The sequence below is a fragment of the Alosa sapidissima genome, chromosome 16, assembly GCF_018492685.1.
Source record: "Alosa sapidissima isolate fAloSap1 chromosome 16, fAloSap1.pri, whole genome shotgun sequence".
NCBI classification, from domain to species: Eukaryota; Metazoa; Chordata; class Actinopteri; order Clupeiformes; family Clupeidae; genus Alosa; species Alosa sapidissima.
Window position 1 is genome coordinate 27,655,202 of NC_055972.1, and position 15,125 is coordinate 27,670,326.

The 15,125-nt window shown below is 43.5% G+C and overlaps 1 protein-coding gene across 12 annotated transcripts in view; it reads left to right on the top strand.

The window, feature by feature from the left end:
- The window catches only part of LOC121684794 (echinoderm microtubule-associated protein-like 6), a 77,787-nt gene that overhangs the window by 48,547 nt on the left and 14,115 nt on the right, over positions 1-15,125 (top strand). For 3 of the 12 annotated variants that reach the window (XM_042064869.1, XM_042064871.1, XM_042064874.1), the window contains 15 exons: positions 1,131-1,236; positions 1,482-1,575; positions 1,733-1,833; positions 2,357-2,559; positions 2,943-3,054; positions 3,393-3,520; positions 5,188-5,329; positions 5,663-5,815; positions 6,287-6,418; positions 6,613-6,701; positions 7,711-7,887; positions 8,326-8,527; positions 9,881-10,007; positions 11,907-11,921; positions 12,962-12,970. In XM_042064869.1, the coding sequence (XP_041920803.1) occupies positions 1,131-1,236; positions 1,482-1,575; positions 1,733-1,833; positions 2,357-2,559; positions 2,943-3,054; positions 3,393-3,520; positions 5,188-5,329; positions 5,663-5,815; positions 6,287-6,418; positions 6,613-6,701; positions 7,711-7,887; positions 8,326-8,527; positions 9,881-10,007; positions 11,907-11,921; positions 12,962-12,970 (1,790 nt within the window). Of the gene's footprint in view, positions 1-1,130; positions 1,237-1,481; positions 1,576-1,732; positions 1,834-2,356; positions 2,560-2,942; positions 3,055-3,392; positions 3,521-5,187; positions 5,330-5,662; positions 5,816-6,286; positions 6,419-6,612; positions 6,702-7,710; positions 7,888-8,325; positions 8,528-9,880; positions 10,020-11,906; positions 11,922-12,595; positions 15,080-15,125 lie in introns of those variants that run through there. The other 9 variants (XR_006023198.1, XR_006023199.1, XM_042064872.1 and 6 more) reach the window with 7 other exon arrangements.

Here is a 15,125-nt window from a genome sequence, read left to right on the forward strand (position 1 = left end):
ATGTTACGTAAGCCCATCAAACGACTCTACTGTATACACGATTTCAATGTCCTGATTAAGTTTCGATTTCTGGAGCTCACAAGCCAACGGAGAGTTGCTAGACTAGTCGCTAGGGGCACGTCTAGATTTATAGGCTATGAATCTCTGATACACCTGTGTGAAACTCCTTTGCACAATTCTTCAATCAGCAATCATTCATTATACATAAGAGATGTCTGTTCTGTGTTGCTATGTGCAAGTTTGGATCTAATGCACATTTGACGTAGTATTGTATTGCCTATTTGGTGGAGAAAACCGTACAAAAGGTCTTTACTGTAGGTTTATTTCGATGAAAGTTCTAGTTCAAGGACATTTACAGTATCTTGCTATAGTGTTTTGCTGTATGTCTTACATGTCAATGACAGTTACATCTTGGGAGAAATGAATAAATTATTTTTTTATTCAGTACATTTTGTCTTTTCACAGTTTTTTTCTGATACCAGAAAAATGAGAAAGTAATGGAACAGACATAGCAAAAATGCTCATTTTGAGAACTCGATTTTGCATTTTGTTGTCAAGTGTGTAATGATTGATTAAAGAGTGTTTTTGAATTGGCAACAAGTTGTAGTGTTTGAAGGCAAGATTTGCTTTTGCTGCATGTTTTAAGTGTTTTGAGAGAGTAACAGCCTTTTGCAAGCAAAATGTGTCATTTTGTCCAGAGTGCTTTTGTTCAGACACGGGTGTTAACTCTTTTGAGAACGTGATGTCACAGTTGACACAGGTATCAAAACGATCGAGAAAAACTGTAAGTGACATTCGGTTTTTGTCGTAACAAGTTAGGGTTTGGATTAGGGTTAGAGTTAGGGTTAGCGGTTAGGATTAGGGTTAGGGTTCATGTGTCATGACAGTGTCAGGTCACTCTTATGTCGATACTTTTTTTGGCCAACATGGCTTTTTGATTAGGGTTATATCACTGCCTGTTTGTTTGGCATGCTCTTGATAGTAATTGCCAGTGTTTTGGTGCTTTCCTGTGGACAGAACAACGAAGGAAAACCCTGTTTTAAAAAAATGTCGACTAGGACTGCAGGTTCCACTACGGTTCCAGACTGTTCCACTTATATCTGTCTTTTTTCTATGTCTGTTCTACACAGGTTGGGAGGGATCCAGCTATCCATGTGTGGGACATCCAAACCCTAAAGTGCCTCTCCCTTCTGAAGGGGTATCACCAGAGAGGAGTGTGTGCGCTGGACTTCTCAGGTACGGACGATGTGTGTGTGTGTGTGACCCTCCTCCTCTGTCTCTCTCTGCTCACAGAAATATTATTTCGTTTGCACACAGGTATCATGAAAAAATCAGCACATACGTTAGTATGAGACACCATGTGTTTATTAACATTTGCAGCACACAGGGAAAGGTCACAGCAAAGGTCGTCTCATCTCTGACGTGAGTGTGAATGTGCTTTTGGATGAGTTGTGAATAATTCACGCTTTTGTGTTATTCAGCGGATGGGAAGAGCCTGGTGTCCATCGGAGTGGATGACCACCACACTATCATTGTCTGGGACTGGAAGAAAGGGGAGAAGCTGGCCACTGCCAGGTAGGGAGACTCTCAGGGGTGGCAGACCCTACTACCACAGCAGCATGGCTGGACACATTTAAAACCTGGCACACCAGCAGTAGGTGGAGGTGTAAATGTTGTCTGCTTCCTCTCTCTCTCTCTCTCTCTCTCTCTCTCTCTCTCTCTCCTCCCCTAGGGGACACAAAGACAAGCTGTTTGTGGTGAAGTGCAGCCCTCTCCTAATGGACAAGCTGGTCACCGTGGGCATGAAGCACATTAAGTTCTGGCAGATAGCAGGTGCCCACACCACACATAACCCTCCCACCTCGTTTTTTTATGTCTTGCATTTGCTCTCCCTGAGGGATGCAAATAGCTTTTGCTAAATAACTCTCTCTCTCTCTCTCTCTCTCTCTCTCTCTCTCTCTCTCTGTCAGACTCTCTCTCTTTCCATCTTTCTCTCTCTGTCAGACTCTCTCTCTTTCCATCTCTCTCTCTCTCTCTCTCTCTCTCTCTCTATATATATATATATATATATATATATATATATATATGTTGTACAAATGTCTTCCCTTTGCAAGCATTTATCTCCCTCATTTGATGTTTAATGTAGGCAAATATGGTGTTTGCTGAGAACTCACATTACTCTACTGATAGAGCCCATTTGCCTGAGCTTACACTGCAGAAAGCACAATTTCCCTTTGCAGTCCATTTCAGTGTAATTGGCCATGTTTAACACTTCAGAGAGTCTGGCGGTTTAGACATGTGTAGAGTTTTTACTTCTTATGGGCTACTAACGACAGAGATTTTTTGTCTTGTGAAGGTGGCGGACTCACGTTCAAGCGAGGAGTATTCGGGAACCTTGGGAAGCCCGAGACGATGATGTCTGTCTGTTATGGCCGCACGGATGATCTGGTCTTCTCTGGAGCTGCAACAGGGGATGTGTTTATCTGGAAGGAACCGGTGCTCCTGAAGACCATCAAGGCCCACGATGGGCCTGTCTTTGCCATGTTCTCTTTGGACAAGGTACTGTTATGAATGGGAATGTGTATTTCCTTGTTTTGTATAGAAAGCTACTGGATGCCAAAATTACCTTTGGGATTAATAAAGTATCTATCTATCTATCTATCTATCTATCTATCTATCTATCTATCTATCTATCTATCTATCTATCTAAACCAGTTATATAAAAAAATATTATTATTGCTATATATATAGGGATTAATATATTAATATATTGCAATTTTAACAGGCTCACAGGAATTTAAAAGAACTTAAATTGTATGTGGTGATAACCTGTATCCATCCATTATGCAGTATACAGTACATAGTGTATATGAGAGCCAGGGAAGAGGTTGGAGTGATCAAACCAGGCTGCTTGTGTGTGTGTTGCTGTGTGTTCTCTGCAGGGGTTCGTGACGGGAGGAAAGGATGGCGTAGTTGAGCTGTGGGACGACATGTTTGAGAGGTGTCTCAAGACGTACGCCATCAAAAGAGCATCACTCTCTTCTGGATCCAAAGGTATGACATGACAGGCATACTTTCTCTGCTCTCACACAGCACTCCACTGACTGAGAGTGCAAAACAGACTTTGGCGAGAATCTGCTTCAAACTGTTCAGTGTGTACTTGACTGTAGTGCAGACTAGTGATTAGGGTTTGAGAGCGTTCCCTGGCAGGTAGTCTATAGATTAATTCTCCTGATAAAGTGCTGCCCCCTTTTGGTCAGAGAGGAGACATTCACCCCACACACCCGATTGCTGTCTTACTGTGTAACTAAATAACTGAAATCTGTGAGATGTGTCCTGACCACAGGCCAGAGTAAGGGCTGACTGTCTGCTGTGTGTTTTCTTGTGTGCAGGACTGCTGCTCGAGGATAACCCCTCCATTCGTGCCATAACTCTGGGACATGGACATATCCTAGTCGGAACTAAGAATGGGGAGATACTTGAAATTGACAAAAGTGGTCCTATGACTCTGCTGGTCCAGGTGTGTGTGTGTGCGTGCGCGTGTGTGTGTGTGTGTGTGTGTGTTTGTGTGTGTGTGTGTGTGTGTGTGTGTGTGTCCAGCTGTGTGGGTCATACCGTGTTTGTGAACTCTTGATTGCGTTCTCCTTTAGATTCGCCATTGTGTGTATGTGTGTGTGCGCGTACGTGTGTGTGTGTGTGCGTGCGTGCGTGCGTGCGTGTGTGTGTGTCCCCAGTTGTGTGGGTCATACTGTGTGTGGGTGTGTGTGTGTGTGTGTGTGTGTGTGTGTGTGTGTGTGTGTGTGTGTGTGTGTACATCTGTGTATGTATGTATGTATGTATGTGAGCATGGTCCTCTCATGTTTATCGTCCCCTCTATATGTATATGGCTCCTTTTGAACCTCACCCATCACTGAATGCCAATCTGCAGCCTTCCTTATATAACCCTGCTGCCGCCTGATTGCCCCTGAAAGCCTGTTTGCCTGTGGGTCCTCAGCTGTAGCGCTGCCCTTTGTTTATTCAGCACTAACCATTCGCCCGAAATGAATTTAAAGGGGGCTGATTCTTGGAAACTCACTTCGTTATGTGAGTTAAGGATGGATCGGCAGCTCGAACAGTAATTCTTAGAGCTGCTGTTTGGAGTGTGTGGTCTTCGTCAAGGACATAAACCCTCAGCCTCTCACAGTAATACAAGGCTAATAAGGCCTTCTGTGTTGCCATAGTGAGCAGAGCTGATTGTGTAGTTTGCATTAAGTCTCCCTGAAATCAATTCAAAGGCAGCAGAGTAGGGTGACTAATGTAGTGACTCCAGGCAGATGTGGCTTTTGATAGTGTGCATCTCCTGGGGAGGCGTTTCAAGCCTGTCTTTAGAAAGAGACGTCAAAGGCAGTAGGTGCACTAGAGACGTCTAAAGGGCTGTTCACACCAGGACTGATAACAATAAAGATAACTATAACTTTAACGATAAAGGCGTCCACACTGACCAACGATAAGGAAAGGCTCTCCTCCTGTTGATGAATGTGATGTCTAAAATGTGAAAGATTTCGATTGACTGTCAGGTTTTTTTATTGTTCTGAAAATTGCCCTGAAGTGACATTCATATCGTTCATTTCTTTCTTCATGTCATTAATGTGTGGGTGACTTTAGATGATTTTAGATAATGACATATAAACTTTGTTTGTCGTTATCATTGTAGTTATCGTCCTTGGCCCTTATTGTAAGAAGGATGGGTTGTAGAGTTGGGATCCAGACCATGAAGGGTTTTTTTTAGAGAAGTGTTAGGTGTGTGTATATGTGTGTATGTGTGTATGTGTGTATGTGTGTGTGTGTGTGCATGTGCGTGTGCGTGTGCGTGTGTGTGTGTGTGTGCGTGTGCGTGTGTGTGTATGTGAAGGGATTTTGTAGAGAGGGGTTAGGTGTGTGTTTCAGCTGCGCTGTGACTCATTGCACTGAAGATGAAACAGAGCAGACTCACAGGATGCACTGTGCTGTCACGCCGCCGGGCAGTAATGGACAGCTGTGTGTGTGTGTGTGTGTGTGTGTGTGTGTGTGTGTGTGTGTGTGTGTGTGTGTGTGTGTGTGTGTGTGTCTGTGTGTGTGTGTGTGTGTGTGTACTGTACGTGTGCATGTGTGTGTACTGTGTATGTGTGCGTGTGTGTCTGACCCCTGTTCTTGCGTCCTGTCTCACAGGGTCACATGGAGGGCGAGGTGTGGGGTCTGGCCGCTCACCCGATGCTCCCCATATGTGCCACCGTGAGCGACGATAAGACGCTGCGGATCTGGGAGCTCTCAGCCAACCACCGCATGGTGGCCGTCCGCAAGCTGAAAAAAGGTAGGACATTCCGTACGCCCACTCGCCCGTCGCTGTCTCCAAACATCAGTTAACACATGTCAACACTGACCGCTCCGCGAGACGCATGCGTGTCACCCAGCCCTGTCACTCTCTGTCACAGCAGAGCTAAAATAGGCTCAGGACAGCACAGCTCTGGAAATACTTTCACTAGTGTATACTTTGTCACATCCAGCCATGTGATATCCCAGTGTGTCAGTAGGCTGGTCTGACTGTGAATGGAAACATGGAAATGTGTGTTTGTAGGTACTGTATGTGTGCTGTGTGTGCATAACATGAATGAATGTGTGTGTGTGTGTGTATGATGTGTGACAGGTGGAAGATGTTGTGCCTTCTCCCCTGACGGGAAAGCCTTAGCAGTGGGCCTGAACGATGGCAGCTTCCTGGTGGTGAACTCGGACACGTTGGAGGACCTGGTGTCGTTCCACCACCGCAAGGAGCTCATCTCCGACGTGAGATTTTCACAAGGTAAGCGCTGGAACCGAACTCCCACCTCCCCAACAAACCCACCCACCCACACACACACATAAACACACACACAACCCCCCCCCCCCCCACACACACACATAAACACACACACACACACACAACCCCCCCCCCCCCCCACACACACACACACACACACACACACACACAATCCTCCCCTCGAGCCTGGGAGACCAGTGACGGCTGTTGAGAAGGAGCCCGGATCACTGTAGACTCTGGGACTCTGGCTCTTTTGTTATTCCAACTTCCTGACTTCCAACTGTTCAACTGTTGCCATGGTAATTCACAGATTCCACTGAATGGAGTTATCGTCTTCTGCAGTGTGTGCAGGTGAACAGATCACATGATCGTGCGTGGGAGATAAAAGGGACTCTTATAAATGCTTGCCTTTGTTTCCTCTTACCTTGAGCTGCTCTGTGTGCTGTGCGTTTGTGCTGTGGTGCGTTTGTGCAGATGCCGGTAAATACCTCGCTGTGGCCTCCCATGACAACTTTGTTGACATCTACAACGTGCTGACCAGCAAGAGAGTGGGCATCTGCAAAGGAGCCTCGAGCTACATCACTCACATAGACTGGGACACTCGCGGTGAGTGGGCTATCGGCGCTAACACATAAGTTGACCAATGCAATATCTTTATCCATAACTTTCCATTTGTTTTATGTTAATGTGTTTGTTATTATCCGATTTGAATTTGATTTGCTTGCATACCGATTTATTTTCCTGTTTATCTGATCTGAAATTGCTGTATGCAGCATTATGAATGCACTGATTCTCTTCAGGTAAACTGCTGCAGGTTAATTCTGGTGCCAAAGAGCAACTATTCTTCGAAGCCCCAAGAGGAAAGAGACAAACCATCCGCAATGTGGAGGTAGGTTGAGGCTGACTAGGTTTTCATGTCTTTACATTCCTTCCCCATCAACATACCGGTAGATAATGGATCATTTATAAAACAAACAGCCCTTTCCCCTGTGTGAGCAGTTGAAAACATGTATGTATTCATGACCTGGTCATATACAGTGTGGCCAATTTGGTGCATAACAATTCTTACAACTTTTGGTTACTTTTCCTTGTTTATATGTATCTGCTTCTGTGTTCATATGTTTTCTTACAATAAAAACTGTGCATTTATATTTTGCCTCTGTGTTTGTTTGGAATCTCTGAATTTAATTTGTGTGTTTGATAATATAAGTGTAAAAATATAAGCTGACAATGACACTAACAATGACACAGTCTCGTAACTGGATGTTTTTTCATCTGTTCAGTTCATAACATATCTACAGTATATCATTCCGAAGACTACTTATCTGTCCAAAGAATAGTATTGTTTTCACTTGTCTATTTAAAGACGATAAGAACAGCATAATTTCAATGGCAAAGCCTCAATATGTGTTATGTAATTGTGCTTTGGGCCAGAAAAAGAATGACATCTTTGGTTGTGAAGATTTGAATTTAAGCCATCTTTAAACCAAAAACCAAATAAAATGTTTTAAACCAATGTCTTTACAAAACAACATAACTCAGCATTATATCAATAAATGCACATCAACGCATCTGTTCTTACACAAATTCACTTGCGGTTGTGGTTGTGGTTGCGGTTGTGGTTGGTACACCCATCGTGCTCTGTTGATGTGCCAGGGCATTGTGCACCTCTTCCAAATGTACGTAAGGACATGCCAATGTCAGGGGGACTGAGTAGATATCGCATTTCATGACAGCCTTTGATCACAGATTGGACACACACAAACACACATTTCACACATTTTACACATTTGACTGCCTAACCAATACTAACGTGCAGAAGAGTAGTGTGTTCTGTGCTGTGCTGGAGTACTGAGTGTGTGTGTGTGTGTGTGTGTGTGTGTGTTGCTGTGTGTCAGATGGAGAAGATGGAATGGGCCACCTGGACATGCGTGCTGGGCCCCACCTGTGAGGGCATCTGGCCAACGCACAGCGACATCACAGACATCAACGCTGCCTCGCTCACCAAAGACCGCAGACTGCTGGCCACCGGAGACGACTTTGGCTTCCTCAAGCTCTTCAGCTACCCAGCCAGGGTAGGAGTGATCCTACATTCACACTCACACCTCACTGTCTTTGTGTGTATGTGCTTGAGCTCCGGTTGCTAATGCTTAGTGAAGTTTTCTGAAAGACCAAAGGGCTGCTTTACTGAACCATGTGCGTTAGCTTTATTCACACATCTACCATACGCAAAATATATATATTTTAAATATAGCATTAGTTCCTATGTTAAAGTTGTTTTCTTCTATGCATTTACTTCAATGTATTTCTACCATGTACTTTTATGTATTTAAGTCAAATGGACTTATTAGTGCATGGAATATTGTAACTATGGCTGCAGTCATTTAACATGTCAATGTGATACATCAAATACTGCACTGAAGTCTGCTACATCCAGATGGGTTAAAGCACGACGATGATGATGATGATGATGATGATGAACAGACCTATAATTACTGTCCATCTGGTCGCAGGGACAGTACGCCCGATTCAAGCGCTATGTGGGCCACAGTGCCCATGTGACCAACGTGCGCTGGGCTCAGGACGACGTCACGCTGCTGACAGTGGGCGGCGCCGACACGGCACTGATGATCTGGGCCCTGGAGCTGGATGGAAACCGGGCGAGTCGGGCCGTGGACAGCGAGGAGTCCGAGGAGGACACGGACGAGGACGGAGGTGAGAGCTCATGGGGACGACTGCAGCTCATACAACACAACACACTACAACACAAACTCAGACAGAAACACACTGCAACTCATACAACACAACACACTACAACACAAACTCAGACAGAAACACACTGCAACTCATACAACACAACACACTACAACACAAACTCAGACAGAAACACACTGCAACACACTACAACACACTACAACACAAACTCAGACAGAAACACACTGCAACACACTGCAACACACTACAACACAAACTCAGACAGAAACACACTGCAACACACTACAACACACTACAACCCAAACTCAGACAGAAACACACTGCAACACACTATAACACACTACAACACAAACTCAGACAGAAACACACTGCAACTCATACAACACAACACACTACAACACAAACTCAGACAGAAACACACTGCAACACACTACAACACACTACAACCCAAACTCAGACAGAAACACACTGCAACACACTATAACACACTACAACACAAACTCAGACAAAAACACACTGCAACACACACACACTACAACACAAACTCAGACAAAAACACAACGCAACACAACACAACACAACACAACACAACACAAACTCAGACAAAAACACACTGCAACACACTACAATACACTACAACACAAACTCAGACAAAAACACACTACAACACAACAAAACACAACACAAAACAACACAACACAACACAACACAACACACTACAACACAAACTCAGACAAAAACACACTACAACAAAACACAACACAACACAACACAACACAACACAACACAGAAACCCATGCATAAACCCCACAGAAACCCCAGCCTTACTGTAGCAGGGGGATCAAAAGTCAAACATGCACAGGTTTTGACAGGGGACGCATACAGTGAGTCACAAATAGATAGATTTTAACAGGGGAATCACACTCTTAAAACGAATGTGTTGTCCCTATCTAGACACAGAGATGTGTTTTAAAAACAATGCAAGTTTCATTGTTTTCAACGCAAGTTGTGTTATTTTCAACACATATTGTGTAACAAATAAAAAAGGAAACAACACAAACTGTGTTGTCCCTATCTGGACACAGAGATGTGTTAAAAACAACGCAAGTTGTGTTGTTTTCAACACATTCATTTTAAGAGTGCATAAGTCACAAATAAACTGGCTTTAACAGGGGAATGTGCTGTTGAATGGTTTCATATCTTACATAATATATGGTTGCCAAAGAAAAGTTTGCAGATAGGAACTGTTGGATTCCAATCCTCTGTTTCTCAACATCCAGGAAAATCATGCTCTGCCAGCTCAGTCACTGACAGTCAGCGCAAACAGTTGACATGTCTCCTGTTTGCCTTCAGGTTATGACAGTGACGTGGCCAAGGAGAAGAGTATGGACTACACCACTAAGATCTATGCTGTGAGCATCCGCGAGATGTGTGGCACAAAGCCGCACCAGCAGCAGAAGGAAGTGTCGGCAGAGGAGAGGTACACCCCCATGTGTGTGTCGCCACCCACCACCTCCGCCCCCAACCAGCACTCACACACACACACACACATACTCTCTCTCTCACACACACACACACACACACACACACACACACACACACACACACACATGCACACACACACACACTCACATGCACACACACACAAACACACACACACACACACACACACACACACACACACACTCACATGCACACACACAACTACACACTCACTACTCTGATCTGCTATCTACTCCTAAAGTTACTGCGCTCAAAGTCACCACAGTATTTCCCTCTACCCAGACAGACCAGACGTCTCCTCTAGGTTGGCCGGCAATTGCCCGTCTGGTTATTCGATTTCACGGGGCGGCTGGCTTACATCACGTTGTGTAACTTTAGGAGTATTTGGATGCAGCCTGTGTTCCTGTCCCTGTCACAGCCCTCAGGTCAACACTGCTGATTCAGCGCACGATGAGCGTGTTTGAGCGTGAATCACCTGTGCTGTAGTGGAGTGGCCGCAAACACACACACCAGGTTGCGCTGGTCTAGACCAGTTACAGTATCTCTTGGAGTTGTAGCACACAGAGTAGTTAGTTCTGGTGTGAACCAGTACTGGACCAGTTAGTGCTGACTTTGTGAACCAGTACTGGACCAGTTAGTGCTGACTTGAGTGACTCTGACTTAGGGACCCAATAACTCTCTCTAGTAAGAGCTTTCATTCTAAAGAAAGTTACCTCAATGGGAACTAAGCAATACTTATATTAAAAAGTGATGTGAACCATCTAAATGAACTAATCATCTTAAATAGTCAGTGGTGGCGATAATATAGCATTAAGCTTTATTTAAGCTTTTTATTTAAGTTAAAGCGTAGCGTTTATTGTAATGCCACCCAGTGGCTTTTGGTGCTGAAGCTGTTGCTTGGAGAGGGTAGGCGATAGCTGTGCCATGTTTGCTGTGAGCAGATGTAGTGTAGCTGGTAGCTCCCTCTGCAGACTAAGTGGCTCATGTAAAATATCCTCATACTGAGAATTTGTCAAATGTATCATTACTTCTTCTTTTAATATGCTTTGATGATGTGCATTTTCTAAACTTAAATGTTGCTTCAAAGCATGTTCATATTATGTATTTTAATATGTACAATATACCTAGCGGTATATATCTCAAAAAGCATAATTATGACATTGAATGGTTTATTTGCTTATTTCCCATATGCAGTGCATGAATGTGGATAATGTGTAATATGCATTCACTCCCCGTCTGCCATGGCTTCTGTTGCTATGACACTGTAGGTTGTTTGTGCATTTACATTAGATGCAGCTTCTGTTGCTATGGCATTGTGGACTTCAAGTGCATCCCCTATGCTCGTACAGCAAGTGCATAGCATACACTTAGATAAGCAGTGGTTGTAGTCTCCAACATACCGGTAGTTAAAATATGGATATCCCGCACTATTTAATCTTGGTTGAAATGAGCAGCTGTTTTTGCACAAACAGTTGAGTACTGTTGGGTATTTTATGCCAACAGTACCCCTCCTGTATATGAACTGTGCCTTTGTCAAACATTATACCATCAGACCATAGAACATTGTATGCTCTTTCTCTCTCTTACACACACACACACACACACACACACACACACCAACCCAGGTCTGGTGTGCAGTCATAGCTTGAGCGAAACAGCCCAGGCCATGGGTCTGTCTGTTTGTCCGTCCGTGTGTGTGTGTGTGTCTGTGTGTGTGTGTGTGTGTGTGTGTGTGTGTGTTGTGGGTCCAACACCTGTGTCCTTGTCCTCCTCCATTCCCATGCCTCCATCCATCTCCACATGTCCAGCCCGCTTGTCTGACCCCTGCAGAAGCTCTTAATATCTCTGTTGTGTTTTAACTTGCATTCCTTTGGAGGCAGGGCATTGTCAAGTAAGTACCCCCCTTCTCATCACATCTCTCAGTGAGTATGTAGGCTTAGGGCTTAATGCCTGGCAGTGTTGGTCATAGTCTAGACAAGTACACGTGCTTCAATCAAAGATGTGCCTGCTCAGTTGCTTCAACACTATGCTGTTATTTTTATAGTCATAAAATCTTACGATATCCATAGAAATGCACAAAAACTAGTATTTATTATAAATTTAAATAGCACCTGCTGTAATATAGTTATTTTGTAATACATTTCTATAAATTTTCTGTATGCTAAGCATCATTGGCTCTTGTAAATATTTACCTTTTGCATTATGCTTTGTAAAACTCAGTTTACAACCATACTGAGATGTAACATGCATAACATGGCAAGCATTGCTACATCTTGAACCTTACACCTAATCTGCAATGACATTATGTAGTGTTATCTGACCAGTAATTCAATGAGAACATTTGCTTGCCAGAGAAATAATCAGATCATGACGACGGTCTATGTTTGTCTGTGTGTCTCTTTCAGTCTCTCTCTCTCTCTCTCTCTCATTGAGGACTCCAGTCCGATATCTGACCTTGACCTTGTCTATTGACCCCTGACCCCTTGGTCACCGAGGCAACTGACATATATACTGTATTTTTCTCCCTGTGCTCTCGGCCTCTCTCCCCCTTATCCCCTGTTATAGGATCAATAGTGCACACATTGCACAGGGATACCAGGGTATGACCCCCCTTATCAATCTGTAGACTGGTGCACTCTCACACTCCACCCCCTCCTCCTCTTTTAAGCTCTCTCTCTCCCCCTCTCTCCCCCTCTCCCTCTAACTCTCTCTTTCTCTCTCTGTCTTTCTCCGGCATGTTGGAAGGAAAGAGCATGGTTTGCAGTGCAGGCTAAAAAAAATAAAAAAAAGCAAAAACGGAATGACGGGCCTCTGTAGCTGTGTTCTTTAGTTTTTTCTGCTTGTGCATGAGGCTTTAGCCACAGTGCTCACTGTCACAGGGGGACCTAAGTTCACTAAATCTCTCCCTTGGCTTTGTCTCCTGCACTCAAGGGGATCCAGGTAATGTGAGGCTTTAATCTGTTTCACTCACTATGGCTCCAGGTGCAAAGTGTCTCTCTGTTCCCTCGATGTGGTGTATTGGCCCCCGTCCTGGTCGAGGCGGGATCATGTTGTTCTCATTTGTTCCCCTCATTCATCCCACTTTGACGATATATATATATATCTATACAGTATACGTTTCTTGTTTTTTTGTTTGGTTTGTTTGTTGTTTTTGTTTTCAGCCTGGCTGAAGGAAGTGTCATCTGTTTTTTTCCTTTTCTGATTTGCTGCATGGGACACTCTGTCACAGATAAACTCGTCACTTCAGATGGCTAAATTTGTGAAATCTTTATTGAAATAATTGATGATTTTAAGTTATTAATGTATATATATTTATATATTTATATTTACACCTTCAATCAAAAGCCTATTTAAATTGATGAAAGGACAAGGCCTTTACCAGATTTTTGCCACCTGGCATTAAGCCTAAACTAGCCTATCTGGGTCTGAGCATTAAGCCTAAACTAGCCTATCTGGGTCTGAGAGTTGACTGCAGCAGAGAACAGGGAATAGCAGATGCTCTATGAACTCCCACTCCAGTGTCCCACTGCTGGTAAAATGCTAACCAGTTAGGCCGGGGGCTCTGTGCCGATTATCTCAGTGGCTTAGAACACACACCGTGTCATTTCCTGTGTACCTCAGAATGGCTCCCCATTGGCTAGTGTTTTACCAGAGATTCTAAAGCCTGGCCCTTGTGCTTGATGACATAAACACTTACACATGGCCATGAAATGCTGGTATGTGGTACAATGGTCTCCATCGTCATTGTACAGTTTCACAAGACACAAGGACGTTTTTGTCAGCTGTCCCGACTGTTGATTGTGTGGTTTAACAGCCCCCCCCCCCCCCCCCTTTGTCTGTTTGTGTGATCATTACTTTCAAGGTTTGGTATCTATAAAGTCTTCTGAAAATGTCCATTGCTCACACTGCAGTTTCACCTAAAACTCCACCAGTCAGTGTTGGCATCTAAATAGTTAAATAAATGTTTCATAAATGTGTCTTACTAGCCTACTACTGTACTTCAGCCATTCAGCCACGTTATTTCAGCTACAGTTGTCTAACACCATATGTCCAACAGCAGAGCACATTTGTCATGTTGATCTAGCCCTCTCCCTCCCTGTTTCCACCATTCTTATTTGTTTTCAATCTCTGTCAGCCATTTTCTTGTTTCATATAATGGAGAAATGTCATGCTCTTTCTTTGTAGATATATTATGTAGCTGGTTTATTAGTTCAAAGTCATCATTTCTAGTGATGCGACAGCCTGAATGAGTGACATAATAGTACAGAATACAGAAATGAGGCCATATACCCACCAAAGCTCAGTTATTTTAAGATAATAATATACTCATGAAATATACTCAAATAGATAACCATACATTATCAAATTAGACATTAGAAAGCCCTGAACCTGAAGTAACCAAATATGTACATTAATACTATACCTAACTATTGACGTTAGTGTGGCCTGATGAGACCATCATTACTCACCTTTTTGTTATCATCCTGGAAATTGCTGGCTTCTGTTCAACAAAGTAAGTCTGTTCACACGACAATATAATCAACACATGATACACAAAACACCATGGCTCGAAGCATACAGAGAGATGATAGTTCATTTGGTGGGTCTGGACACAGAAACGCTCAAGGCCGGTACCAATGGGAGAGATCATTTGATAAGCTGTAGTGTTGTGATTACAGTATGCCAGAAGCGCTGCAGTTTTGATAGCTGAGAGTTGAAAAGTAGACATGACTACAATTACTACAATTGTACAATGCTACAATTTCAGAATACGTAACCTTAATCTCTTTTTCCTTGCTCTGGATGTTAGACGATGAGAATGCTTTAGGACCAAGACATTGCTCCTAGACATCAGAGCATGCTGTATGTCATGAAGTACAGCATTCACACTGGCACTTACTCAACTTGTAGATTTCAAGTGTATTTTCCAGAAAAGAATGAATACAAGAAATCTGTAATTTTGGTAAATTTGGGGGGAGGGAAAATAAAAAATAAAATAAAAACAGTGCCTCGCATAAGAATTGTTGTAGAGGACATTGTCTATGCTGACTGATGCTGTGTGTGTGTGTGTGCGTGTGTGTGCAGGCATGCGTGT